Below are 26,510 nucleotides of genomic sequence, written 5' to 3'. Positions count from 1 at the left end.
ATTTGTTTTGATGACTTCTCTCTGCAACTTAAAGCCGTGTTTTTCTGCTCACTACTGGTGCATAATCCCATCTATTCTAGTGTTTATTATGAGTATGTCATTGTATATGTTTCATTCTTTAATGCTGTTATTCCAGAGCCAGAGTCATGAAAGGCAATACTGGTCCACTCTTTTCCCATTGGCACCGACAGAAAGCTAACACTTCTGCTACTATAATGTCGCACAGACCTCCAGTTTTCCTACATCCCCCCCTTGGGACCCCAGGGAGACAGGGCAGGTCTGTCTTTTGCTGTCCTTTCCACATCGCCTCGTCCTGCCTTTAATGCCCCCCACTCCGTGGCAGGACCTTGATGGTGTGTGTGTTAGTCATGTCCTCCTCTCTAGACTCCAAATTCGCACATGTGGCCACAGTGGGAGATCCCAGATTTTTGGGGGGAGCTGAAGTCAAAAGAGGGGAGGGGGATTGGGTCAGACCACCACAGCGTCGGGGAGACCCCTATCTTCCTCCTCGCCAGTTCCCACCGCTCCCACCACGGCACACACATGTTGAAAAGGTCAGGTCTTGATAGACAACAGAGCACCGGCAATTACAGTGCTATTTCTTAGTAGCTGGAAGTCCCCTGCTTTCAGTGTGTGTGTGTGCGTGCAGAAAGAGAGTGTTTTTTTCTCTCATTCGTAGAGCATAAAGAGGTAGTGTTTAAGGGGAAAATGAGCTAGGACAGGGGGAACGGAGGAACTGCATGTAGGAACTTGTGCACGGATTGCTTCATGTCTCCTCTGTCTGTCCATTTGAGGAAATCAGTGAATGCACTGCAGGTGCTCCCAAGCACACCATCGACTGCATGAGAGAATTCTCATACCTGAGTGCTTTTGCTTCTAAATGGGATTTCCTTTCTTCACATCTGGAGCTGTGGTTTGCTGTCTGAGACTTCCCTCTGCACTGCTGTGGTCAGGAGTCCATCACTGACCACAGTAGTGCAGGGTTAAACCCTTCGTGTGGATGCTGAGTCTGCAAGCAATCTGCAAACACACACACACACACACACACACACACACACACACACACACACACACACACACACACACACACACACACACACACACACACACACACACACACCTTCTTCCAATGTGTTCCCAGTCTTTTCTCTCTTCTGTGCCATTTCTCTTTCACACCGACCACCTATTTCTAGCTCTCTGATGATTACTTTCATCAAGAAGTACAGAATACAAAAAAAGAGAGAGACTTATGAGAAGAGCAGACCTCAGTTTGACAGATCTGGAGATCACACAGAAAGGATGCCGCGGTCTCTTAACAACTGAAGTGTGCTGCTGTAATGTATAATGTGTTCCAGCTGGAAGTTTGCCTCGCATACCTTGTACCACCGGATTTCTGCGTTTATGTGTGCATATGGCATTTTTTTTTTTTTTACCCAGAGAGTGTCAGTTTGCTTAAAGTTGTGGCTTATGAAACAGCCCTGCCATCTGAAAAGGCTACACACAAGGAAATGGGCTCCTGAGGGGTGCTGGGGTAGCTCTATGCATGTTAGAGAGATGAAGTCCTGTAAATCGTTGCCAGTAATCATCCATATAAAAGAACAGCTGCGTCTGGGACCAGTTTTAAGTATGGCTGCCATACCGTGCCTCCCTCCGCTGTTTAATATTCAGTTGAACAAGCAGCAAGCGTACATGTGTGCGTGCACGCTCTGCGCCACTGCTTGCTTATGTGCGCAGAGGTTGCCCTGGATATGCCCTCTGCTCTGGATAATTTCCAAGCCCAATCTATATTGCTACCAGGCTCTGGAATGCACCTTTGCTCCTGGGAAATTTCACCTGAATTGCTTGGCCCGTGTGAGCGTACGTCTACATGAGTAACCTAACCATAAATGTTACTGCTTCTTCTAATAGGTGTATTACAAGAGTGTGTGTCAAATAACACACAGCTCCGCACTAAAAACATCAAGACTCAACCCGCTAATGGCATCAACTTTGTCATCATGGACTCTGATGAGCTGGTTTGGGCTTTAGTTTGAAGAGCCTAATTTTACCCTGTGGAAGAGGGAGGAGATCTGTCTGTAGTTTGCAAAGGGCCTGCTCCTTGTGTCCGTGACTCATGCGTGCTCATGATATGGCTGGGCGGTGCTGGGGTGGGGGTGGGGGGGAGACATTGGGATCTATGTTTGTTTCTCTGTTGCAAGGCAATTCACATTGGTCTTTGACATTATGAGGTGTTATAGAACGGGGGTGCCGGTGGACTGTCACGAATGTGCAGCTATCAGTGTGCAAAGTTTCTATTGTCTTGCTCTCTCTTTTTATGGTTCTGCACCAAAGTGTGAGATTCTTTGTTTTGTTGATAATGAGCATGCAACACTTTTGCTGCTGTAACACGTGACTCTTGTACTTTGAGCAAATCTGATTTATACCATTCTAATGAAAGGATATTATTATAAAGATCTGCAGTTCTGACCTCATGGGGTCTCCTGTATTATCCTGAATTATAACCATTTTTCTAAGTGTTAGTGGAGTGTGAAAGATGGAAATGTGACAGTGATTGAAATGCATCTAGACTCCAGTGCAGTATTTTTGTTAAGAAAACCAAATCAAATAGGAACGCTCTATATTCAAATTAGAAAACAGCCATTTTCTCAAGGTGCTTTATATTGAAAGGTAGAAACCCTGCAACATACACAGAAATCCCCAACAACCAGGAGATCCCACTTTGAGCAAGCACTTGACAGTGGAAAGGAAAAACACTTTTTTAACAGGAAGAAAACTCTGTCGGAACCAGGCTCAGGGAGGGGCAGACATCTGCCACAATCGGTTGGGGGCTGGATTCAGGAGACAGGATAAAAGATGCTAGAGAAACGAGCCAGAGGTTAATAATGATACAGAGTGGTGAATAAAGACAGTGAGTGAAAAAGGTGAGTGAAGAAGAAACACTCCATGTGAAGCCCCCAGCAGCCTTTGCCTAATGCAGCACAACTAAGGGAGGATTCAGGGTCACCTGATCCAGCCCCAACTATAAGCGTTGTCAAAAAGGAACGTTTTAAGCCTAATCTTAAAAGCAGTTTGTCTCCAAAATCCAATCTGGGAGCTGATTCCACAGAAGAGAGGCCTAAAAGCTGAAGATCGGCGTCCCATCCTATTTTTAAATATCCCAGGAACCACAATTAAACCAGCAGTCTGAGAGCAAAGAGCCCTGTTGAGGTGATATGGTACTATGAAGATTTTAAGATAACATGGGGGCTGATTATTCAAGACCACCTGACTAATATTTTGCATGTGGGCCTGTGTTGCTAAAATAGCTGACTCAGGTGTCTGTTGATAGGGCAGATCCCACAGTTTCTCAGTTTTGGGGGCCATCTGAAGAGTTTGGAAGCCTGCTTTATGCCTGGATGACTTTTTTGTGTTCCTTGAGCTGTTCATAATTTTTAAGATATGATGGTGTGCATAATGTTGCTGGGGAGGTTATGTGCCATTGGCAATGTCTACACCCACATCCACAGGAATGTCCAGCAGAATGACCAGTAATTGTTTTTTTATAATACGGTTAAAATGCTAAATTTAAATAAATATCATACAGGATTTGCAAATTTTTGACATTTTTAAGTGATTTTAATAGATTTTTTTTAAATTACACTCAGCTCATGTTTAGAAAAATCGTGTCACAGCTTGAAAGATAATGATAAAATAATAAGCTCAGGCATTCACAAATGATCACCTCTAGCCTTCACGTAAATGAGTTAAACAGACAGTTCATCCAGACGGAGCCACACTTCAATTCCCCAAAGGCCTCACAGCTCATATCTACCGCATTCCCAGTAAAAGTCTCTCCTTTTTCCTATGTGTCTCTCACTGGGAACTATGTGTGGCCCAGAGGCAAAACGGGAGTCATCACCTCACTCAGAGAATCCTCTCCGCAGAGTCTTTATGGCTCAATTTACTGTGCAACAGCATCCATAAAGGGATTTAATGGGGTTAATGTTGTTAGGTACACATGCCTCAGTTGCCAGTAAACATGATGTCTAAATAGCTCATGCAGGAGGGGCAGGAATGAGAGAATATTTTCAGATCTTGTTGTTTTGATATTGTTTTTTCCCCTAAAGCATGAAGACTTTGCTCCCTCTGTCTGCTTAGTTCTGCTTGAGTTTTACCCTGATCCATCTTTCACCACTTGTACCATCCTCTCCATCTGCTTCCTACATCTGTGGGTCAAAACTCCAGATTTTGGTTCTCCGCATTAATCTTGCTCAACACACCATAAACCGTCTCCAAAACACAAAATAAACACAGCAGTGCTTCATTCTCACTTTCTACTCACCTGTTCTGATAGACGGACAACTACTCCCTTGTACTTTGTGTCCTGTTATCTCACACCTGACTCTTGCTTTCCCATAAGGAAGCCAAATGTAGACTTAAAAAAACCAAACATGCATGAGTCACATGAGTCATTAAAGTCAAAAATATGAGTGAGAGTATCTATCGGTGCTGGGAGGCTGGCGTGTGATGTAATCATGACCACACAGGAGTCAGGATGAACCCGGCTGTCACCGGCTGGTCTTAGTCACGTTGCCAATGAATCATAAAGTTTAATTCTCTTGTAGCACCACCAGATGAGAAATGAATGATTAATGCAGTTTGAGCGAGATGTCACGTAAACTGCTTTAGCAGAGGGACTTTTCTTTTAAAAATATTTGATTCGTTTAATAGCACCCGTGCCATCTTAACACGAGCTTCACAGGCCTATTAAAATTGTTTCATTAATTACTCCACCATCTGCTGCGGCGCTTTCTCTGTGCAACTTTTCCAGCCACCGTGCCCTCTGGCTCGCCTCGCGCTGTATTGATCCAGTTAAATGGACAAGGTGGTCGGCAGACCACCTGGTCGGCTGACCTATGCCTCCCTGCTGATTGTCACCTCTGGGTGATAATGTGTGTGCAAGCAGTCTGTCCGCGTCTCTGCTCCTGCAGGTATGTCTCCTTTATCAGGCCCTTGGGGCTTTTCTCCCAGACCTCCCAGCAAAGCAAAATGAAGCCCAGCACTGGTGCACTGGTTCCAGGTTCTTCTCAACAAGTTAGGACCAGCCTGTTGTGAGCCTTTGCTTTAAGTAGAAGCTTCCTGTGTCCTCAAATCTTACACATACAGAAAAAAAAACTACATGAAAATTGGTTGCGCTGCCTCACAGAACAGCGGATGTGGTGTGCACATCTAAACACAAAATCCAGAAGGCTCTTCCAAAAGGTTTATGGTGTCAGTGATGATGTGCTATATTTAGCAGCTGGAGTGGATGGATGATTTTTTACCCATATATTCAAATACAAACAAATAATTACAATTAAAGTCCAAACCAAAATAAATTAAGTAAACATCAACTCACATTACTGATGCAACCACCATCTTAGTATTTAATAGTACTTAGTATTTAACATTACAGTGATCCAAATGAGGAAATATCCCTTTATGCTGCATGGTAATCAGTTATAAGGTTAAGCTGTCTTCTTAACTTCTTTGCTCCTAGTCTGGAGGTAAGGAGGAAAAGGGCCAACCAGGCCAAAAGGGTGAAGTTATAAACGGCAGACTCCTGGGCGTGTCCAACAGATTGACAGGTGAAAGGATATGATGCATGTTGTGTAGTGGAGCTGGAAAGGTTTTGATTTTAACACACACACACACGCGCGAGCGCGCCCAGCGTTATATAATCAGATTATCATCTGCTATCACCTTTAGGAATTTGCTGTCTTTTGATAAAATTGCTGAACATTGAATATTTGTTTTTGCTGCCTTAAACTCAAATTCAGAGTGAGGCGGGCTGAGTCACCACCATCACTGCCGTAATGATCATAATCATTTTTGTCCCCCCCCCCCCCCCCCCCCCCCACCCCCACCCCCAGTTTTGTCTAAATTAAATTACGCCCTGAAAATCACAAACATCCTGAGGGATATATGATAAATTCAATTTATAACTTCCCCTGAATATTTGTTTTCATGCTTGTTCCGTCAGATGATTTAATGAGAACAGTATCTCTTCAGTATCTCCATCCTGCATCCCCCTTTTCTAATCACTGATAATCAATATCGATTACATCCTGAATCTCTGAATGGGCTCTCTGCTGAAGGGCACACACACACACACACACACACACATGGACTGAGGGGGTGGGGATGTGCTCTTGAGTCTTAAGTCATCTAAGCAGCCAACCAGCTTCCCTTCACTGAATAAATGCACGATCACCAAAGGAAGGGGGGAGGCGCAACGGGCACGGAGCTGCTCTCTATATCCAGAGCCTCAGAGTCGCTCTGACACCATTCACTCCAGAGTCCCACGCAGCCAAGGAACTCCGCAGACTGCTGCAAGACAGGCTCTGGATAGCACAGCACGGACAACGTTCCCCAGTGTGATTTTCTCCTCGTTTGGATTATATATTCATGTAGGACTATTAAATACTGAAAAAAAGTCAGCAAATTAGTCGTGCTATTGAATCCTATGTGACATTTTCTTGAAAGTAGCCGGGTTTATTGCATTTTCCCCCAAATATATATATATATTAAACTGGGTTCAAGTTTGAAGCCTGTAGTTTCTTTTAAGAAAGTGAAGGGCAATGTGCGTCCTGCTTGTCTCTTGGGATTGTCTCACTTGCGTTTGAGGAGCTATGTCGAGTCGCAGCAGCAGAGTGTGTTCGGGAGGACGCGATCCACTGTGAATAACAAGAATCAACTTCCAGCCTCTCACAGCTTCAAGCAAGTGCAGCGCGGTGTCTTGACTGAGCACGCTGAGCTGCCTGACACTCCGGGTTTCTCTCCCAGAGGGGATGGTTGTGGATCCTCTGGGGCCAGGAGCGACTCTGGGGCTCCTACACGTTCGCACTTTTTCTGAGATTCGAGTAAATTCTAAATTAAAGGGAAATGAGAGCCACACTTTCCTACATCCTGCTGTGGACGACGTACCTGCTGGCCACTGCTGAGGTAAAGTTACTAGTTAACTTGGTGGAGGCACGGTGGGGTCAGATAGACGGTGTCTTTGGCCCCCGTGTCATACTTGGTGGTGTGGGGTTTTTATTCTTGTGAGGGTGCAAAGTTCCCAAAGAGCCTTTGCACCCTCTCGCAAGAGCCACACATTCAGCAGCACAGCTTTAATGTCCAGATAAAGAAAACCACAAAAGTAAGAGCTCTGAGATTTGATTTAAGCCATTTGAGGCTCGGATACACACACATGGGTTTATGTAAGACAGTTTTAATTTTAATTTTTTTTTATTTTAACTCACTTTTAACCGATATAAACGATGTATTTAAAAAAAACATGGTGGTGTAGGCTCTGATTTTAAACATTAGTGTGAATGTGCTTTCTTTTTTTTTTTCTCGACAACAGCGTATCAGTGACTGTGCGCTTTTGAACAAACATCACGTCTGCACTTGGATGCATATCTCAGTTATTTTTGGCTTATGTGCCAAATCTGTTCGTAGCTTGAGTCAACTGGGCAAACGTTTTGGTTGGGCTGAGCGCGATCATGGGAACCGCTCCGGCTGATATTTTTAGCCCCTGCTCCTGTGCACGGTTTGCTCAGCTTGAGGTGCCTGCAGGTCCGCAACAAGTGCAGAGTGTGGAGAGGATATTGTTTATGATAGTACAAGCAACTCTTATCGCGAGACAGCTATTTTTTAAAATGCTGCTAGGTAAAGGTAATCCTTTTTTTTAACGCACATTTGAAAGTTTAATGATAAAAGTCTTTATTCTACAGTTATCTGGTTTCCAAATTAACGAGAACTACCTAAACTGCAGGATTCTTAAGAGACCGCTTTTTTTCCTCCGTGGATGAGGTGATGTGTGGCAATGAGACAAATCTGCTTGCTTGTTGGCACACTGTTGTAAAGCTGTCCATCACACATTTCTAACCTTCATTTGTCGTTTGATTTCTTTGCCCCGATCGTTCTCCTCCTCCACCCTCGACCCGCGCCCACCCCAAAGGAAGTGGAGTTTCCCCAAGAGCTGATAGACCGACTGTCCCACAGCGAAATCCACAGCATCAGCGACCTCCAGCGGCTACTGGATATCGACTGGAGAGGTAAATTCTGCTTTTTGATGCTTTGAATCATACATATGAATTACGTTAAGAATCCTGAAGCACTGAAGGTTATTCAGATGTGACATTACATCATGAATAGCCTTTTGTTAGCATCTGATATATATTTTTCTTTGTAAATCAACACATTGATTTATTAAAGATAGGTTATTATTATTATTATTTTTATATATATATCAGCGCTTAGTTTCTATGGGCTATTACTGTGGAGCCTGTAGCTGAATGGCTATGGCGATGTTTAAGAAAGAACTTAAGTCCAGAAGCCACTGACAGTATGCTGGTATCAACACTTAATCAATTCCGGATTTAATGGATTACGTAAACAAACAGGTATATGAAATGTGTTGGCACATTTTTGCCAGCTCCATTCAGGCGGGAAACCATTGCACACCAGAAATGAATCTTCAAAAACATAACCATGTGCAGGAAATTGCTGAGGGATCTGTGCACCAGTGGGGATCTGCCAAGCACGATAAAACTGCAACAGGTGCATTTACTGTGCACGTGTGACAAAGGTTGAATGTTCACTAGCAGCCATGTCTTTTTTTTTTTTTTTTTTGTGCTGCCACGTAAGCTGAGACCAGGTCATCCTGGACCCTCTGAGATTAACTTACGGCTGAAACTGTCTCACCCATAGAGATTAGTTGATGGACACAGGCAATTACAAAATTTGCTTTAACAGTCCCAAATGATGTAAGCTGCCTCACCAGTCATAGCTCATTAGCAACCCTTAACCATATACTCAGCAGAGCAGTGCTGGGACCGGACGTTCGCTCAAGTATTCTTCTGTGTGAGCATGCATTTGCCTTATTGAAGAACATGTTAATTAGGACTAATAGCTCCCACATCATTAGTATGTTATCAGTTCACAATCAAACCAGCCTGTACTGCACAACAGTGATCACTCCTCTTTATGCCGAGCCCAGAATAGATTCCCTGAATGCCTCTAGCATGAGGAGAGGTGTTTGTAATTGAATTAAAATGTCTTTCTTAAAACGGAGTAATGTTTTTCAGGGTAACAGTAGTAGGCTGATTATTGTTACGAGGACATAAATCTGTCCAAAGGCCCACTTGGCTGCCCTGGTCAGCCCATTAAAAGACTTTTGACGCTAGCCAGAGGGATATTTTCAGAGCTTTTGTTGCAATATATAGCAAATGTTGTAGCATATTGAACAGGGAGGGAGAAAGAGAAGCATCTGAAAGGGTATGCAACACATTGTACCTGGACTATTTCAACAAAGAACTGTATTGTAATGATCAAGAGTTAAAATAAATCTGCCTGTTAGGATGAATGTTTCATTTAGTGTTGCTTTGCTCATCTCGGCCTGCATTTGCTTTCGGGAGGATGGTGTCTTTAGCTCTGACTGACAGATGAGATGACCCTGTTGGAGCCTGCAGATGGCCGTCTGGCCCCTGAGGTGCTCCTCTCCTCTCTGCTCCTCTCTTCCCTCCTGAGGTGGCCCCCTGCCTGCCTGCCTGCTCTTATCTCTTTCACTGAAGAACTTTGACAGAAAAGGGAACCTGACTCTTAGCATGGGGCAGAGGTGGAGGAGGGAACAGGAATCCGGAGGTTGTATTCCCGCTTTCTGTAGAAAGACTGCAGTAGTTGTGCAACCCGCTTTGTTTCTGAAAAGCTGACATAGTTTACGCCCTGTACACCAGGACTACCCGCAAATCTGCAAAAACAACGTTTGTGTACTTTCTACCTGCTCTCGCACCCACAGAGGGGACATGCTGCCCTTGTGACCTAAACGAATGCTTTGTCAACTCAACCATGTAGATGCTCTCAAATAACAAATCAAGGAAGAACGGCACAGAGAGAGAATTATGGGGGTCACTTATTGCGATGAGTCAATAGAGTGCTAGCTATTTAAATAAGCAGAGGGACAAAGAAGGAGAGGAGGAGGGGTAAAAGGAGGGAGTAATTTGCCTTCAAGGCATGAGATCGTCTCCTGCATGGTTTCTTTTCTCTTGTCTCAGTTTGACAACATTCTGGGGATGCTGTTGCTTCTTAGTCACCTGGAATCAGCAGTGGAGCAAACCCCTCACAACCCCTGGTGCTGACTCCTTTCTTATTCTGTCTGTCCTTATTTTTCCCTTCTTACCAACATTTTCTGTTTTTTTCCCATTAAGCATAAAGGATTACCCAGTGATGCTGAAAATAAGGAGTGGGGGGACTTAGAGTCTGTCACATCTCCCTTTTCCACATCAGATTTTGAAAATCTGGGTGGCCTACAGTGTCACATTCTTCTTCACTCCTGAAATGAGGACAGGGGTAAACTGAGCACAGCTTGAGTGACCTTGTATAAAGATTGTTAGTTAGACGTCCAGTCAGAGGTAGGTAGGTGTTGTGCACTCACTCCCTGTCTGACTGAGCGCACGACAAGTTCCTTTGACTACTCACTAAAGAGACCACACTGAGACTGAAAGTTGACAAATGTGGAAAAAGACAGCATCAAGAAGCAAATAAACAACCAATCCTGAAGGGGGACTTTGTATAGATAGAGGAAATCCCTTTAGATGACTCTGGTCAGATCACAAAGCTGCTCAGGGGGTGGAATGTGTTTGCCTGTGGGTAAGCTTTGTTGTGCCGGTGTACATTGGGTTTTAGGCTGCCATGCTGAATAATAAGAGGAGTTTGTGTAACTGTCGCTATGTGTTTCTGTTAAGTGTACATGCATAGGAGTGTGTTAGCCAGGTGAAGCATTTGTGCTGTGCCTACAGACAGGTAGGACCCACCCACTTAGCAAACACTCTCAGACTCTGCTCTCTTAGAAAGGGCAGTATCCTGCAGGGAAGTGTTATCATTTTATTGCTGCTCTGGTACTTTTCTGCAGTGCACCTTATATCCTGGGTGGGGACCAAAACAAGCAAGCTTTATCAGATGACCATGAATGTGGAAAAAAAAAAAACTGGCTACATTGACCTGAGGTTAGAACTTTGAGGAGCTAGCATAACAAAACATGTACTTTTCCAAGCCACTAAATGATTGAAAAAGCAAACATTTTCAGGCAAATGAGAGACACCAAACCGCTAATTAGGGCAGGAATAATGGTGGCTGAGTACCACCTGTCAAATGACCACTTTAGTCCCCCCCCCGCGTGTGTCTGTGAAAGCTGGTTGTTTTTGAGGGAGCGTGCTGACTCACCTGCGTCTAGCTACTTCATGCGTGCGTGGAAAGTTCCTGCCAAATGAGTGAGTGAGGCTGACACACAGAGCTTTACAATTATGCAGAGCTGTGTGTGTAAAAATGGGCCTCCTGCCTGCACCCTGTGTCCTCTGGACTGTTTACCTCAGTTTGTGACCTCATCAGCAGTCACTCTGCCCTCCTGCCCACCGGCATGTTGAAGAGAACTATAGGCCCTGAGAAACCAGTCAGAAGTTACCATCTTATTATGGTTGTGTGACTAACCGACGCACAATTTGTTGTGGATCGGGTATATAAAAACATCAACGGCCGATCGCATGCCGGCTTTTCCTGAGGTCTACCAAGCCACCCATCGCAGCCATTCAGCATTGTTAAAGCTGCAACTCATAGCTGGTTTATTGGCTGAATAAGCTTTGTGTGTGTTTGTGTTTTGCTTTTTTTCTCTCTTTGTGACATTATTAACATGGCGGCCTTCTGTTTTGTTGAGGTACGGGAAACAATGTTATTGAGGAGCCCAAGCACCACATGCACCACAAGCAACCAAACCACCACAAGAACTCCTCTCATCATTATGGTTACTACGGTGACCTGAAGAGCTCCCAGCTGCACAGCCGACGCAAGAGGAGCATTGGTAAGGCCGACAGAGTACAACATGCTCAACTCAGAGGTTGCATCATGATTACTTTTTACACCATATAGCCTACATCACACTTTGGCACATAAGATCACAGTGTAAAGACGCCCTAAAAATAACCCGCGTCTTAAATATCACCCCCGACACGAGTTCCCAGGAGATGAAACTGATCACTTTACACTAATTTCAAACAAAGCTAATGGTTAGTGGCTTTTATGGTGCTTTTTTGTGGATAAAAGGGAACCCTAATGAAGACGTCTACCCGGTATTTACTGCAATCAAGGAATCATGAGAAACGAGACTGGTGCGCGAGGTTGACGAGGCCGTCTGACACGAAGCCTTGTAATTGGCCGGAGGCTCACAGATCTAAGGCACACGCGTCAGGAGAGAAATATATCCTTGAGCGTGGAAATTCCAGGCATTCAGGGCTCAAGTTGCAGCTCGTCTGGGCTCTCAGTCAGATTTCTTCATAAAACGCCACGCGGTACGATATCTGATAGAGGCGTGTAGAACACCGTGTAATGTGTGATGCGTGTGCATTAAGACTCTCTACCCTAAGTGGCACAGCATTTAAAGCCACACAGGATAATGTGGTTGGTTGTATTTCATATATATCATAAGTGTAATGTACTGTGTACCATTTTGGCAGCTGTCTCCACATGATGCACATATCATCTTTACGACATAATGGCATCTTACTGTACACACTCTATCAAATCTTTGGCTTTAAGTGCCTCTCGGAGCATTAAATCTGCTATGAATACTTAAAGTCTTCATTACAGCCAGCGGGGTCAAAGGCCATTATTAGATTTCCCACTGGTGCACGTAAGGTTTCTGGCCTTGTCACGCTGCATTAACTCCACCGGGTTCTCTGAACAAAAGAGTACTATTTTAATGTCTCATCGAGTCCTAAGCTTCTTAGCTGATATGAGATCAGCTTTTTTTTTTTTTTTTGGATAGCTTGTCTTCTTAACAGCCTTAAATGGGGTTGGGTGTGATCTTAGCCTAGACAAACAGCTCCCACATCAAATGACTCATCAAATAACGAGGAGCGAAAGAATGCATGAAGCAGCTGTGAGCGAACAGGACAGATTACAACAGTACATCGAGATGGAAAAGATGATAACAAATGCCGGCGCAGACCAAAGTCATTAACTCGACTTTCCCTCTCTCCCCCCTCTCGCTCGTCTCTGTTACAGTAGAGGAGGCAGTCCCAGCAGTCTGCAAGACACGGACGGTGATCTACGAGATCCCCAGGAGCCAGGTGGATCCCACGTCTGCCAACTTCCTGATATGGCCGCCTTGTGTGGAGGTGAAGCGCTGCACGGGCTGCTGCAACACCAGCAACATGCGCTGTCACCCTTCCCGCAAACACCACCGCACCGTTAAGGTAAGACGCACGCCTACAGCATAGGTTGTTTGCGTAAATCCATGACTGCATCATATTAAACCCAGTCACCCGCTCAGTGCAAACACACTTGCTTCCACATCCATTCACCACTTTTCCTCTTTGCAGGTAAGTAAAACAGGGAGGCAAAATTGGGCTAATATGTTTTTCTGGATACTTGTTCCACACTTTACTCCCTATTTTCTTTGACACCCTCCTCCTCAACGTTCCAGAATTGGCCACCTAACCTAACCTGCTGCTTCCATTCCTTCCCTCTATCCTTCATTTTTTTTTTTATTGATCACCACCCTCTCTTCTCATGTTTGATGAGAGGCCCTGGGTTGGCTGTGACAGGACGGAGGAAGGAAGAGGAGGAGATGGGGCTGTTGGCACTTGGAACCATGACATCTGTTGAAGGAATGACCCAAGAGGGATGCTCCTGGCAGATGTAAGACAGGCTAAGAGACAGAGATGGAGTCTTGTATCTAGAAAGTATCTGTCTTTCACTATTGCACAAGTACACCTCTCCTGTCTTCTCTGTTTGGACCTTTCAGGAAGCAGTAAGCCCAGAGAAGACAGGGTGACAAAGAGGATGAGAGAAGGGGTTGCACTGTTCTCAGACTCTTTGGCAATGGTTGCTTGAAAACATGTCCTGTTCAGGATCAGAGGAGACACTGTGCGGCCGGAGCGGGAGATGTATTTTTGACGTATTTACACTTCAGCCTGTTAGCCTGAGCATAGCTCTGTTTGGAGGTATGGGAGTTATGTGGTCTGTTCTGTAAGTAAGAGACAACCGGGGAATAAACAGGGTAGCCTGGAACAGTCTGACTGCACACTCATCTTCGCGCTCTATTGTTTCTTCTCCGATTCTGATCTTGCCCAGCTGCCCTCGCTGGTACATTGCTTTGTCTCCTGGTCCTTTTGCAGGACTTTAAAGATGCCGCGTTGATAGACCAGCAGAGAAATGGGTAATAAAACAAATATCAATCTTGGGCTTGCCCCCTCTTTCCCCTTTGGCACCCTGGCACAGGCCATGGAGATTTCAGTATTAATAGGAGGATCTCCTCGTGTACTTATGGTGCAGGGAGGGTGAGGCAACTCTGGTCACTGTAGGGCAGAAGCCATTGCACCCAGGGCACAGAGTTTATGGTAAGACCTGCTGACTCATAGCGTGGAAGGAGAGTGGAGCTCTGATGTACAGCACAGCTCTGTCTGTCTGCATGCAAGCTCATCTGTCTCTCCGTCTGCCAGACCTCAATGGGAGCACTGTCTGTGATCACAGCGATGAGGGATGGAGAGAGACTGACAACAGCATGGAGGACACTATAAGGCTTGATTCAGCTATTCCTGGAATGCAGTGATCCATGCAACTTTGTCAACCCCCCCACCCCCACTCCGCCCCACCCCATCTTGACACAAAGGGCAAAATGAGCCCACTGACTTGAGGGACCTTCAGGCATGGTGGAACGGGTTTCAAGGGGGTCAGTTTTTCCATGTGGTTCCAGCCTCTGGTGCGGGAGGGCGGCTGAGAAGCGTCGTATCCCTGTAAAGGTCATCCGTCAGGGCTCCGGTCAGGAGACATTCATCGCATTGTGTGTGAGAGACATTGTCTCATGCCAAGTTGTTTTTTTTTTTTTTTTCTTCTTTTTTTCCTGTGTGTCTTCGGTCTGGGTTCGGGGTTCAATTTGTGTGTCTGCCTTCATTTATTAGAAAACTAAAAATGTTGTTCGTCTACTGTTGGCCTGGCTTGTTTTTTTTTTTCTTTTTCCTCCAAAGCGAGGATGGGAAAAGAACACATTTGCGGTGTTTCTTTCCATCTCATGACACTTTGCATTTGTCCAAATGCACCTTTATTTATTTTTTCCCCCTTCTCTCTTTCTTTCCCTTATTCCTTTTTCATGCTGTGGACCCAAAAGAAGCAAGCGGGTCTGTGCAGGCCCCGTTCTGTAGAAGGCTGCCCTGTCCTGTCCTGTGATGGGGTAATAATAAAAAAAAAAAGAGCCAACCAACCTGAGGGAGGGAAACAGGGCCATATCCTAAATTCATCTTTTCTTTTTTCTTGATTTTGCCCCTTCACTCACTCTTTTGCATTTTGCACTTTACTCCTTCATCGAGATAAGTCAGCGTCTGGGACCTTGTACGTGTCAATTTCGGTTACACACTTGTTTTGTGTTGTCTGCATGCCTTGGCATGGAAGAGAACACAGTAAAAGTGAGAGGTGTAAAGATAAGCAACATGGCAGGCTTTTAGAGATGGTTCAGTGTCCGTAAAAGAGATCAAGTGAGGAAGGTGGAAAGAGAAACAGAAAGGGAAACAAAGGGAGGTAAACAGTTTCTAATGAGCTAATGTTATTATATGTTTTCATGTATTTACATCCCAGCATTCCTTTACCTACTCCTGCACCCCGCCTCCTTTTGCACTTTTGGTGACACCATAATCACTCCCTTTATCCCGACATCTTGGCTCTCGCATTTCTTTTCTAGTCAGAGTTCTCATTTGTCTTTTCTTTGTGGTGTTTTATCAGCAGAAGGCTGCCAAGAAACCTCTTGGCCAGCATGCTGCTGATTTTGTGCCACAGAGTTCTTAAACTTGTTATAACCTTGACATGGCATGGATAGCTCAAAATATAAACATGCCCAAATTTATTTATCGCTGGCACAAAACACTTCCAAGTTTCTATTTTTGTCTTCATCTCCTCTCTCCTGTATTCCCTCAGTTCATCCTCTTTGTGTTTGTCTGTCTCTGCTCGCTGACGGCTGCAGCTGTGTCCGGTATTTCTGATGGTTTTCTCAGCGCTTTTGGCTCCGAGTGTCTGCAGACGCACTCACTCATAAAACAACAGGTGATTTTGAAGCAGGCGGGATTCGACAGGAAAAGGGATCCAAATTGCGTGGAAAGACGTGCGCTTTTAAATTCTTTTGCGCGTCTGTGTTTGTGTGTACATGCATGCAGAAATACGACTGCAAACAGGCTGTGGCGGAGGCAAAGAACAGAGCTGTCATTCAACCTGTCACTCATCAGCTCTTAAGGCTTTTGCGGTATACTGCATTCCCCATAAACATTGACAACTATATGCCTTTTTAAAAAAAACAAAGGGAAACCTTTTCTTAAAGCAAGCAAATCAGAAGTTGTAGATTTTTAATGCATGCACAGGAGGAAATTGTGAGTTGTGAAACTGAAAAATTGGGGCTGTATATACATGTCCTGGCACATTTTTAAATCCCACTATAGAAAATAGAGCCTTAGTCTAATAAACTGTTCATTCAATTCAGTTCATCTCGGTTTGGTTCAGTAGCTCGAGGCTTTCAATCACCTTTGATGCACAGGTACAGGTATTTTGCAGAGGTTGTCGAGGGTCATCAGCACATCTGTGTAAACCCAAGGTGTGTGTGTGTGAGAGAATAGAGTGAGCATTCCATGCTAAGCGATGTAAACTCACCAAGCGCAGAGTAGGGACAAGACCGTTTGTGCAAAGCGGCAGCAAAGAGGAAGACGGGCTGCAGAGTAATGAAGTGTTGATGGCTACTGGATCAAAGTGGAGGTTGACAGAGGCCAGGCGGATATAGCCACAGTGCTGAGTGTGGGGGTCCACACATCTCGCTGTGCCGGCCCCGACCCCGACCTTTACGCACAAACACACAACATACGTACTGACAGTTACCTCAGCAACAGTAGGTCACATCCGGGTGTTTGGTTTGGGGGGTAAAGCAGTAGCTCTAGCCCCGCGGTTGTGTGGGACCCTGACTTACGGGGTGTTTCATAAATAAAAGGCGTCGTGACGGTGATACAGTGAGAATGATTTATGATCATTTGAAGGGTAGGGGTGCAGATGGAGAATGAGGGGCCTCCTGGTTTTGAAGTCTTCTGCAGCTGTGAATTATTTTCCCTTTGATTCACTTAGCTCCGCTAGACAAAGGAAGGGTGAGAGAGTTTGTGTGCGCACAAGCGTGTTTGTGGTGTACATGGCGGGGGTTGCAAGGCAGGTCGTGACAGACCAATGGGAGTGTCCTCACGAAGCTCGAAGATGGAAAGTTTGGCCTCTGCTGCACCGGCTGGAATGCATCAGTCCGAACAGGAAAAACCATATTTTAATCACACTTTACTTCATTTCTGTATTTTTCTTCAATCCTCCCCTGCTTTGCTCTTCCCTACAGACTTCATCCTCCCCCTCCACATCTCCTCTCAATACAGAACTGCCCCCCCACCTTCCCTTTTCAGTCTTGGAGTCTGATTGTCTGTTCAGTCAAATAGTTGTTCACTCCCTCCTTGCTCTTTCTGTCTCTTTCCTGAATCCGAGCCATCCCCGCTCTCTAATTTGACCCCTCTGCCATTTACTTTATCTCATTTGCTCTCTCTCATTAAAACCTCGTTTTCTCCTCTCAGTAATGTCTCTAACTCTGTTCTGTTGTTCACTTAAAAAAACAAAAACAAACCCAAACAACCCCCCAAAAACAAAGATTATACACATCTTCAGATTCTTTGATATTTGATATTGCATGATAGTTGTGCAGGAGAGGTACGTGATGCGGTCGGGGGAAGATAGATGTGCACATCTGGAGACGTATGTATGTGGCTACACGACAGTGGTGTACCCTGAAGTGTTGCAGACCTGCGAGAGATGTGATAAATGTCCTCCTTGCTTCCTCTTTTCTTCACACACAGCCTGTGATAACCTCTTTCACCCATTATCCAAAGTTTGTGTCTGTGTGAGCAGCAGCAGATTATCTTGGCAGTCTTTGTCTAAAGTTCAGTTTTCATACTTGTCTTCTGGCTTTTTTTTCCCCTTTCTTTTTGATCTCAGGACACAGACACAAAGTTGTAAGTACAAGAAGCCTCACAGTTGTGGCACCCCCAACAAAGGTTCCTTTTTGTCAGGCCACTCTTGCCTAATTTCCGTCTTGACAGATGAATTGCCACCCAATCCTGCCTCTTTCCACCCTCCATTCTCCAAGAGCACGCATACATTTTTATTTATTTTCGCTCAGTTCTGTCGCTGTTCCAGTTCATGATGGCCTGCGGTGCACATCTACATCCTTGCTGTGTTTTCCTTGGAAGGCCGGAGTAAAACTTTCCTCTCCATCATGCTCTCATCAGGGCCGTGCACTCAGGGAATTCCCAATTAACTCGACTGGGACGACTGCATTCACAAGTAAGGCTGCGGAGACACTTGGGACAAACCACGGGGGTGCACTTCCCAGAGCCCCCGGCCTCACCCCAACCCTCTGCATCGGATATCATTCCACAGCGACTCGGGGGACTTTTTCTCAGGGCCCCGGCTTTCCAGGGAGTTTAGAGGAGCTTGATTTATACAAAGAGAGTGTGGGGCCCCTTGTCATAGCATGGGGGTCTCTTTCTGATGTATGTTTTATTTGGAAAGTGATTGATTCTGTGCCAGATAGGAAGCCAGTGATCTTTGTATGAAGGTTAAGAAGTGCTTAAAAAAATATGACAGAAGTAAATATGAAAGCCAAGTGGAAAAAATAGTTAAGAAAAAAAAAGGGAACAATGGTTCCTTCCACGACAGCATTAACAGTTCCCCATAACATAGGAAACAGGAAGCGAGGCATAAATTGAAAGAGAAAGCGTCAACTTACTTGTCAGAGCACATGCACTTTGAGGAAAACTGTAGCACAGAAACTCATTTAGATTTAAAAAAATATATATATATATAAAAAATTGGGGGTGTGTGAATTTGTGTGTGTGTATACCAACTCCTGCAGGGAGTGCTTTTAACCCTGCTGTGCGAGGGGCAAGGAGACAAGCTCACTGCTGGGCCTCTCATCATGGGGGCCCATTGCTTTATCCTTCAGTCTGTGTGTGTGTGTGTGTGTGTGTGTGTGTGTGTGTGTGTGTGTGTGACTAGGATCAACAGTAAATGTCAGATGTGGCGGTTTCTTTATTTTTGCTTCCTACAGACTTCTTCTGAAGTATTCCGACATTCCCCGTAGCTCCCTGTTTTTCAGTTAGATAATCTGATTAAATATTAGCAAGTTTTCTGGGAAATGGCGATGCTGCTTCACTTTTGGTAGATAACAACAAAAGCCTTGATAACTTCTCTAGCTGTCTGTCCCGTTGGTGTTAGTGTAGTAAACTTTGTTTCTCAGTGGGTAACCCAGGATCTAAGCGTTAATAGGTAACGCATGAATGTCATCTCATGCGAGTCATGATCACAGCGAGCCGTCCGTCTTACTGCCTTAAATGACCCCCTCTGCTTACACACACACACACGAGAGTGATGGTTCACTTTTTTTTTACTCCACGTTCTTCTCTTCTCAGGGCCTAATGATAGAAAATACACCACCGCCACTAGCCCAGACGCCATTGTCCGCTGTTTGCTCACTGCATACCTCCTGTGCTCGCTCGCCCTCCTTTCACTCCCTTTCTTTACTCGTAAGAAACTGTTGCACAGGAGTGACCGGTGAAGCTCCTCGTCTTTCACTTCTTTCTGCCTCGGTTTTAGCCTCACCTGATGACCATCGAGTCCGAGCCACAGTTGTAGCACCAACATGAAGCTGGCCTCTCTGTGTGAATGTCAGCATTATACTTTGTTTTATCATACAGGGACTTGTATGTTTATTAGTTTGCATGACTAACTTGACACCGACAGGCAGCCTTGGCAGTATGCCACCGTGGGTAAGAAAAGCCACTCGCTGGTTTTGCACCCTGTCTGCGTGCACATGATCCCTGTGCTGACTGAAAAACTGTGTTGTTCATATCGCTTGAGAGCACTGGGAGATTTTGCCCAATATCCCTTCTCGTGCAGCAACTAAGATGGTTGAAGCTGAGGATATTGTTTCCATGTGGCCCCCGGGCCCCTTGGCAGTGGATGGGGAGGTTTTTCTGCCCTTGGCACTCAGATCAGAGAATGAAAAAGCATGCAGCCACCTCTCCTGAGTTACACAATAAGATCATCGTAATCTAAACACAACCCTTTCCGTTCAGCTTTCATTTAAGCTTTAATCAATACAGCGTCTTCATGAACCGCCGACAGGCGGCTGTTTTTGTTGCTGGCAGTTGGGTGAGAAATAGAGGTCTAAGGCTTAAAGTGGGTGTTACCTGCTTTGGAATTCCTGCATTGCTTCTTGTGTTTGCTTGATGGGAAGGTTTGCTTTTTCTGCTTAGATTAAACCTAGTATTTCTTTAATGCATGCTAAGCAACACTTTCCCTAACCCACAAAGAAATGCCTCCAAACGTGTTATGACAAGGTGAATGACTTTAGGCGTGTGTCTGTCTGGATGTGGATGCTCCTAGCTTCTTCTCTTCTACCAGAGTAAACTCTTTCCTGCGCCTGAGGGCGTACAATGCTCTCCCCCCACTACCACCACCCTCCATCCCTTTCCTCCTTGTTTGAGCTTGCTTGGACAAGGTCATACACTCCACTCTTTTAAACACCTGATCAAGAGTCTATAAGAGCACACGACTAGTGGAACTCAATGAATCATCCTCAGGGGAATGCTGCTGTCACACTTCAAACACAGCAAGGCAATGGTTTTTTTTTTCTCATTTCTTTTTTTCTTTTTCTTTCTGTGAATCGATTTATGGATGTGTCATCAGTGTCATCAGTCACAGAGCTACGGCTCTTGATATTAGTGGATGGGCAATGAGTGTGTGCATTCTCCGAGGCACACAGAAGAGTAATGATGTTGCTGATGCAGGGTCTGTAGCTAACCTTTTCCCTCTTCCTCTCTTCAGGTAGCCAAGGTGGAGTATGTGAGGAGGAGACCCAAGTTGAAAGAAGTCTTTGTGCGGTTAGAAGACCACCTGGAGTGTGTATGCACATCACATCATCACGCGGTAGAGCCCTCAGATCCAGAAGCAGGTAAATAAAGCTTTGCTTCTTTGCAAAAAAGCACTTAGAAGCTGAGTTTGATTGCAGAAACCAACCCCTCTTCCTGATCGTGCATTCTACTTTCCTGTCTTCCTCATATCGGTCTGATGGTCTCCTCTCTGTTTGTCTCCATGGCTTTGCACTGGATGACCTTTTTTTTTTTTTTTTTTTTTTTTTTTCTGTGATTGCCCCAAACGAACCCATGAAGCGGCTCACTATTGCAAAACTGTAAAGCTTGAGTGCTCGTGTCTTGTAAGATGAGGATGTGTGCGTGTATGTGTACTTGTGTGTTAAGGGAGGGTGTCCAAAGGGCTGCTTGGCATGACAGCAGGTAAACCGCCGGTGCCTTGATCTGAGGCCTCTTTTCTCCTTGGGAGCAGATAAGCGCTGTAATGTGTGCTGATAAGGCATCTCAAGAATTTATAGTGTTAAATCTTTGCACTCTCTGCTTCTGTCCCCGGGCTGTTGTGGCTCTTTCTGTATTATAAACCCCTGCTTCTCGCTTGTAACCCTCCTTCCTATCCACCCTCCCTGACTTTTGTGTTTTCAGGCCACCGTAGGGCCAAAGGTATAAAAAGGAAACCTAAAAAGCTAAGACGCACCAAGGGATTATTGGTGACTTAAAACAAAAAGTTGCACTCATTACCCAAAGTCCACTGGAGAGCTCTGAAGCGAACAGGTAGGACTTAAGAACTGCAGCCTTTAATCACCTTTCGGCACTGCACTGGCCCAATCAGGTGCAAAGAAAGGGCCCTGCCAATCACCCAATAACATCACAGCCAATCAGTGTGAAAAGAGGAGGAACTAAGGAGTGTCATCCTCCGTGCTGTCCTCAATGCTGCATGTTGAGCTCGTGGCCTGCTGAGCATGCACACTGCTTTTATCTGCTGTGTTTTGTGCTTGAATGATCTCATTTCATTGTACAGTAAATCAACTGTTTGTTTTGTTTCACTTTCTAGAAATCACTCCTGAGTTTTCTTTTACTGTTTTTCACCCTATCATATCATCATCCTCTAAAAAAAAAAAAAAAAAAAAAAAAAAAAGAGACCAGTTTTTGTGATTTTCCTCATTCTGTCCTTTACTACACGCACACACACCCCAAACATAAACAAAATAACACAAATGCCATATTATGACTGGACATGATGTCTGGTTTGAGCGCTGTCTTTGAAATATGGAGAAAGATAATTCAGAACACTGCAGATCTTTTGAGCTGTGTTTGAAATGCATGAACAAACTGGTTAAATTGGGCTCTAAATCCAGTAATCTAGTTGGATATCTTTTTCCTGATTTTAAAAAATCAAACAAAAAAAACAAACATGTATTGTTTTTGTAAACCTGTGATTCTAATCTCACCCTTCCTCTCTCCCTCTCCCACAGTGGATGTGAGGTGAGACCAATCAGAACAAGGGACTTCAGCGTGGGAGGTGCCTAAATAGAGGAGGCCTCCAAAAATGACACCTGCTCTGTCCTCTTCCCCGCTGCCGTGCAACCTTCGTTTCAAAAAAACAAAACAAAATAAACCCCAAACTTTTCTGTAAAGATGTCAGACTGAAAAAGAGACAGCAGATAAAAACAACTGAGATACCAAAGGTGCTTTTGAAAAAGAAAACAGCCGGTGACTTTCTCTGCGGTAAGCCACTTACCTAAATGGCTGATTAAGAAGAAAAGAGGATGCTGCGGATCTCGGGCAGGCCAGGAAAAAGGCCAAAGGGAGACGATGAAAGGGATCGATCGGTGATGGACATTTTGACTGGGCGACAGTTGAACAGCTGTTGAACAGTTGGACCACACCTCGATGAAAATCAAGTGCTCCGACTTAACACAAGTACTCCGACCTGCTTAAATGAGTCTTGCATTCACAGGAAAAAAGAGAGGGATATAGGAAAAAAAAACCAATGGAATGAAAGACTCTTTATGGAGCATCAAACACTTTGAGTTGACAGATGTTTGTTCCGAGACCTCTGGTTGTGACTTTGCCCACCTGCTATGTACAGTTCAATTTGAAAAGAAAGTAGTCGTTCTTCTTGCAAGCTATTTATGTGTGGATGTTTGCTTTCCATTATGAAAGAAAAAAACAAACGAAAGATGTTTCATCATGTTTTTGCAATAGGTCTGGTTCTTTGTAACCATCAGTATCACAATCTCAGTGTAATTTTGTTTTCTTGTCAGCCATGTTTCTTATTATATTACAGTATATCTGATTGATGTCCAGTCTTGTATATGGTTTGGATACATGTGTGTGAGGAGGAGTTTTGAGAGTCAGTACAGGAAGATGCTTTATTTTTGTTATGAAATATATTATGCATACTTATATCCAAGCGGGAATTATGTTTTCTTTTTGTTGTTCTTGAATGTCTATATTTAATCCATCTGGGCTGGGCGGGGCGGGGGGGGTGGTGGTGCAAAAAATGAGGTCAGGGGTGAAAGTAGGCGTGTGCGTGCGTGTGTGTGTGTGTGTGTGTGTGTCTGTCATAGCTGTGAACAGGATAAAAGATGGGGATAAAACAGCCCAGGTGTGTGTGCACGCGGTGTGGCATACTGTGGCATATGCTAAGGCAGTGACACGCCCTGCCCTATCCTTTAGGCAATATTTACCACAAACATGCATTCAGCAAATCAGTGTGTCTGCCAATCACATAAGTACACAAAAAGTGCACTAGCATGTCTAAACTAGAGCATATTCATAGGCTGTATATGTGTGTGTGCTTATGCACAATTTCTCTGCTACGAGAGGCTTTTTTTTTTTTTCTTTCTCTCTCACCCATTTCAGTCCAGCGCTGATAAGGAAGATACCCGCCCGGTCTGCTACATAAGCACACATGTTGTGCCTTTGAAGAGCAAAGTCCATCTTAAAGACTGAATGAGCGTGCAAAGCAAATCGACAAGTGCATGAATGGGCTCCTTGTTTGGTCAGGCTTTACTCCTCTGTTGACAAGAGAACAGATCTCAGATTACTCCACCCCTGTGAAGGGACTCACACTTTATGCAGCTCTCCTCCGTCAGGACAAATGATCTGAGGTGGCTTGAAAACAGCGCGGTGCTAGCCTGAACTCGTGCCCCAAAGGAACAAACAATTACTTCCTTACCAGTTCCTATGATGGTGATGAATGTGCGACAAGGCCTGGGGCTTACGCGAAAACAACGTCCCTTTTTCAGCCTGTGTCGAAATACGGAAATATGACTGAGATTCTTCTAGCAGACAAAGGCATGAGAGTGAGTCACAGTTTAATGAAAAGCAAATCAAGTAAGAAGAGCTTGACTGAAACAGCTACTGCTGAACTGTGGGCTACATATCACACACACACAGCGCACCTGTTGACTGGTGCCATATTTTGTAAGGCTGATGTTTCACCGGTATTCTCAATCAAAGTTGCATCAATGTAAGATAGTGTTCTCAGTGAATCAGGGACCATGCGTAGAGCAATTTGATTGCAGTCCACCACAATGCTGTTATGCTATTGCAAAGCCTTTTATTACTTTCCTTTTGAGCTTTCATTGGATAAGCATAGCAATAATCATAATTTATATATTTATGTTATTAACAATAAATATATTTCTGCTCATGAAATTCTTCACTGGATGTCCTGTTAATTGCACCTTGTGTCTCAAGGATGAGTTTTTAGGATAAATGTAGACGGCGTAAAGACAAACAAATGGACATGAAGGGGAAGGAAAGTGAAGCATGCACTTGCTTGCTATGTGAAGGCAGTAAAAATATGTGCAGATTATGCAAGATCAGAAGAGTGAAGTGTTCTTATGTTGGTACTGCCGTAGTTGGCATAACATAAGCTTGATGTGAAGGTGGTGTTGTTACAGGAAATGTGAGCTTTTACCGGCTTGCAGACCGAGCAGGAGCGGGCTTTATTCCAGGATCCACTGGTAGCAGACGGTAGGTTCTGGGGGGCTTTATTACTTTTCCCCTGAGCAGCTCACCCTAATCCCCGGGCTAAGGGACATGAAAGCCCTTCTGCTTTGCACTTCCCAGCCATATACCCTGCTTATTACCTCAGGAGGGGAATGAGATAAAGAAAGGCACAACATGAAAGAGACACAGGATCAGAGAGACAGCAGCTCGGCTACCCCGTAGAATAGGGGATAAAGTCAATAAAGCAAAGATAAAAGGAGGAGCAGAGGTTTGATTGATTTTATTGTTTTTAACCTGACATGCACAGCTTTATTCACAAAAATGAGGGGAGGGCCCAAGTAAGGATTTAGAATAGCGTGTGCAGTGTAGTCGCCATGCAAGGCAAAGAAAACAATATGTCATGCTGAGAAAAGAAGGAGGAGTGGGAAAACCCTGAGGAGTAAGAGTGCAATGGGACGGGGTGGGAAAAAAAGGATGAAAAGAGGGGGTTAGGTGGGCTCAGGATGGGGGTAATCGGCACCACAGCCTGAACGGGCAGACGGGGTGACACTAAAGGGGACATGCTTTTATAAGTAATACCAGAGGGACATATGGGGTAGATAAGGTGAGCAGAGGGCTGATGAATGAGCTTTATGTCTGTGAGTGTGTGAAAGTGTTTGAGAGAGCGAGCCTGGCAAAATGAGTGTGACTGTGTATGTACTAAAAGAATGCAAAGGAGGTGTCTCAGTGTGAAACATGCTCCACTGGAATTTCAGCCCTCGTAGAGAGCAAAGTGTCGTTCGACTACACAGGGTCAGAGTTTAGGATTCAGGGCTCATACGAGGATGCTGTTATTGATGAATTTTGAAGCTTTCGCGGCTTTCCCTTTTTTGTTTTTACTGTAAATAAATTCCACCTTTCACAGGAACCATTTTTGGTAAAGTTTTTGCTACCCTGGATTCAACGCATCCTCGACTAAATCTAATAGACACACAACCTCCTCCAGCAATTAGCTTTTGCTTTATTCCTTAACAGATTACAGATTGTTTAACTTTTGCTTCATTACTCTCTTCCCTCCTCCATCCTCCCCTTTCCTTTTCCCCTCATCGTAGCCCTGTTATGTTTCTTCTCTGAGCCCCAACCTGTGGCCTCTGGGTTTTGAGGAAAGGCAGAGGTGGGCTTTGAAGATGGCGACAGCCAAAGTTTGTCCAGGGCCACGGCCATGAATGCCCGCCTTTGTTGTGCGCCACTCTCTCACGTCTTCATATCCTCCCCCTCCTACACTCCTTACCCTCCCTCTGTCCCCCCACAAACTTACATGGACACGCTCATGCCCTCACTGGGGCCCCCTTTGCACAAATGACCCTGCTAATTATGTATTTAAGGTATTTGGCTCCTGTGAAAACAGCTTTGGGTTAGCGGTGGAAGGTGGTGGGGGTGGTTGAAGAAAGGAGGGTGTATAAGGACGTGGTGTGGTCCATGGTCTCATGGCTATCATTACTGCCCAGCGTTGAATGTAAACACTGGATTAGGGCAGCAAGGGGTGATTCAGGAGAAGGGCGGTTGAGGTGGCAGTGGTCGCCTTGC

The 26,510-nt window shown here is 44.8% G+C and overlaps 1 protein-coding gene across 2 annotated transcripts; it reads left to right on the top strand.

Moving 5' to 3' along the window:
* The first annotated feature begins 6,311 nt into the window (after nucleotides 1-6,311).
* On the top strand, nucleotides 6,312-23,390 carry pdgfab (platelet-derived growth factor alpha polypeptide b). Of its 2 annotated transcripts, XR_436902.3 has the most exons (7): nucleotides 6,312-6,963; nucleotides 7,964-8,060; nucleotides 11,714-11,857; nucleotides 13,060-13,250; nucleotides 20,941-21,067; nucleotides 21,627-21,755; nucleotides 22,457-23,390. XR_436902.3 is itself a non-coding variant. In XM_006791447.3 (6 exons), the coding sequence occupies exons 1-6, from the start codon at nucleotides 6,904-6,906 to the stop codon at nucleotides 22,468-22,470; spliced, it is 633 nt and encodes a 210-aa protein (XP_006791510.1). In that variant the 5' UTR covers nucleotides 6,312-6,903; the 3' UTR covers nucleotides 22,471-23,390. The 2 variants fall into 2 exon arrangements, 1 of the variants encoding a protein (XP_006791510.1); XM_006791447.3 differs by lacking the exon at nucleotides 21,627-21,755.
* Nucleotides 23,391-26,510: the final 3,120 nt, after the last annotated feature.

Source organism: Neolamprologus brichardi, chromosome 4, assembly GCF_056152115.1.
Source record: "Neolamprologus brichardi isolate AB-2024 chromosome 4, ASM5615211v1, whole genome shotgun sequence".
NCBI classification, from domain to species: Eukaryota; Metazoa; Chordata; class Actinopteri; order Cichliformes; family Cichlidae; genus Neolamprologus; species Neolamprologus brichardi.
This window is presented reverse-complemented; position numbering and strand designations above follow the sequence as displayed.

Bases quoted from the DNA above. Each gene is read 5' to 3' on its own strand.
- pdgfab (XM_006791447.3), top strand. From the start codon at position 6,904: ATGAGAGCCACACTTTCCTACATCCTGCTGTGGACGACGTACCTGCTG. The intron at 6,964-7,963 runs GTAAAGTTACTA...CCCACCCCAAAG, and splicing joins ACCTGCTGGCCACTGCTGAG to GAAGTGGAGTTTCCCCAAGA. The intron at 8,061-11,713 runs GTAAATTCTGCT...TGTTTTGTTGAG, and splicing joins ACTGGATATCGACTGGAGAG to GTACGGGAAACAATGTTATT.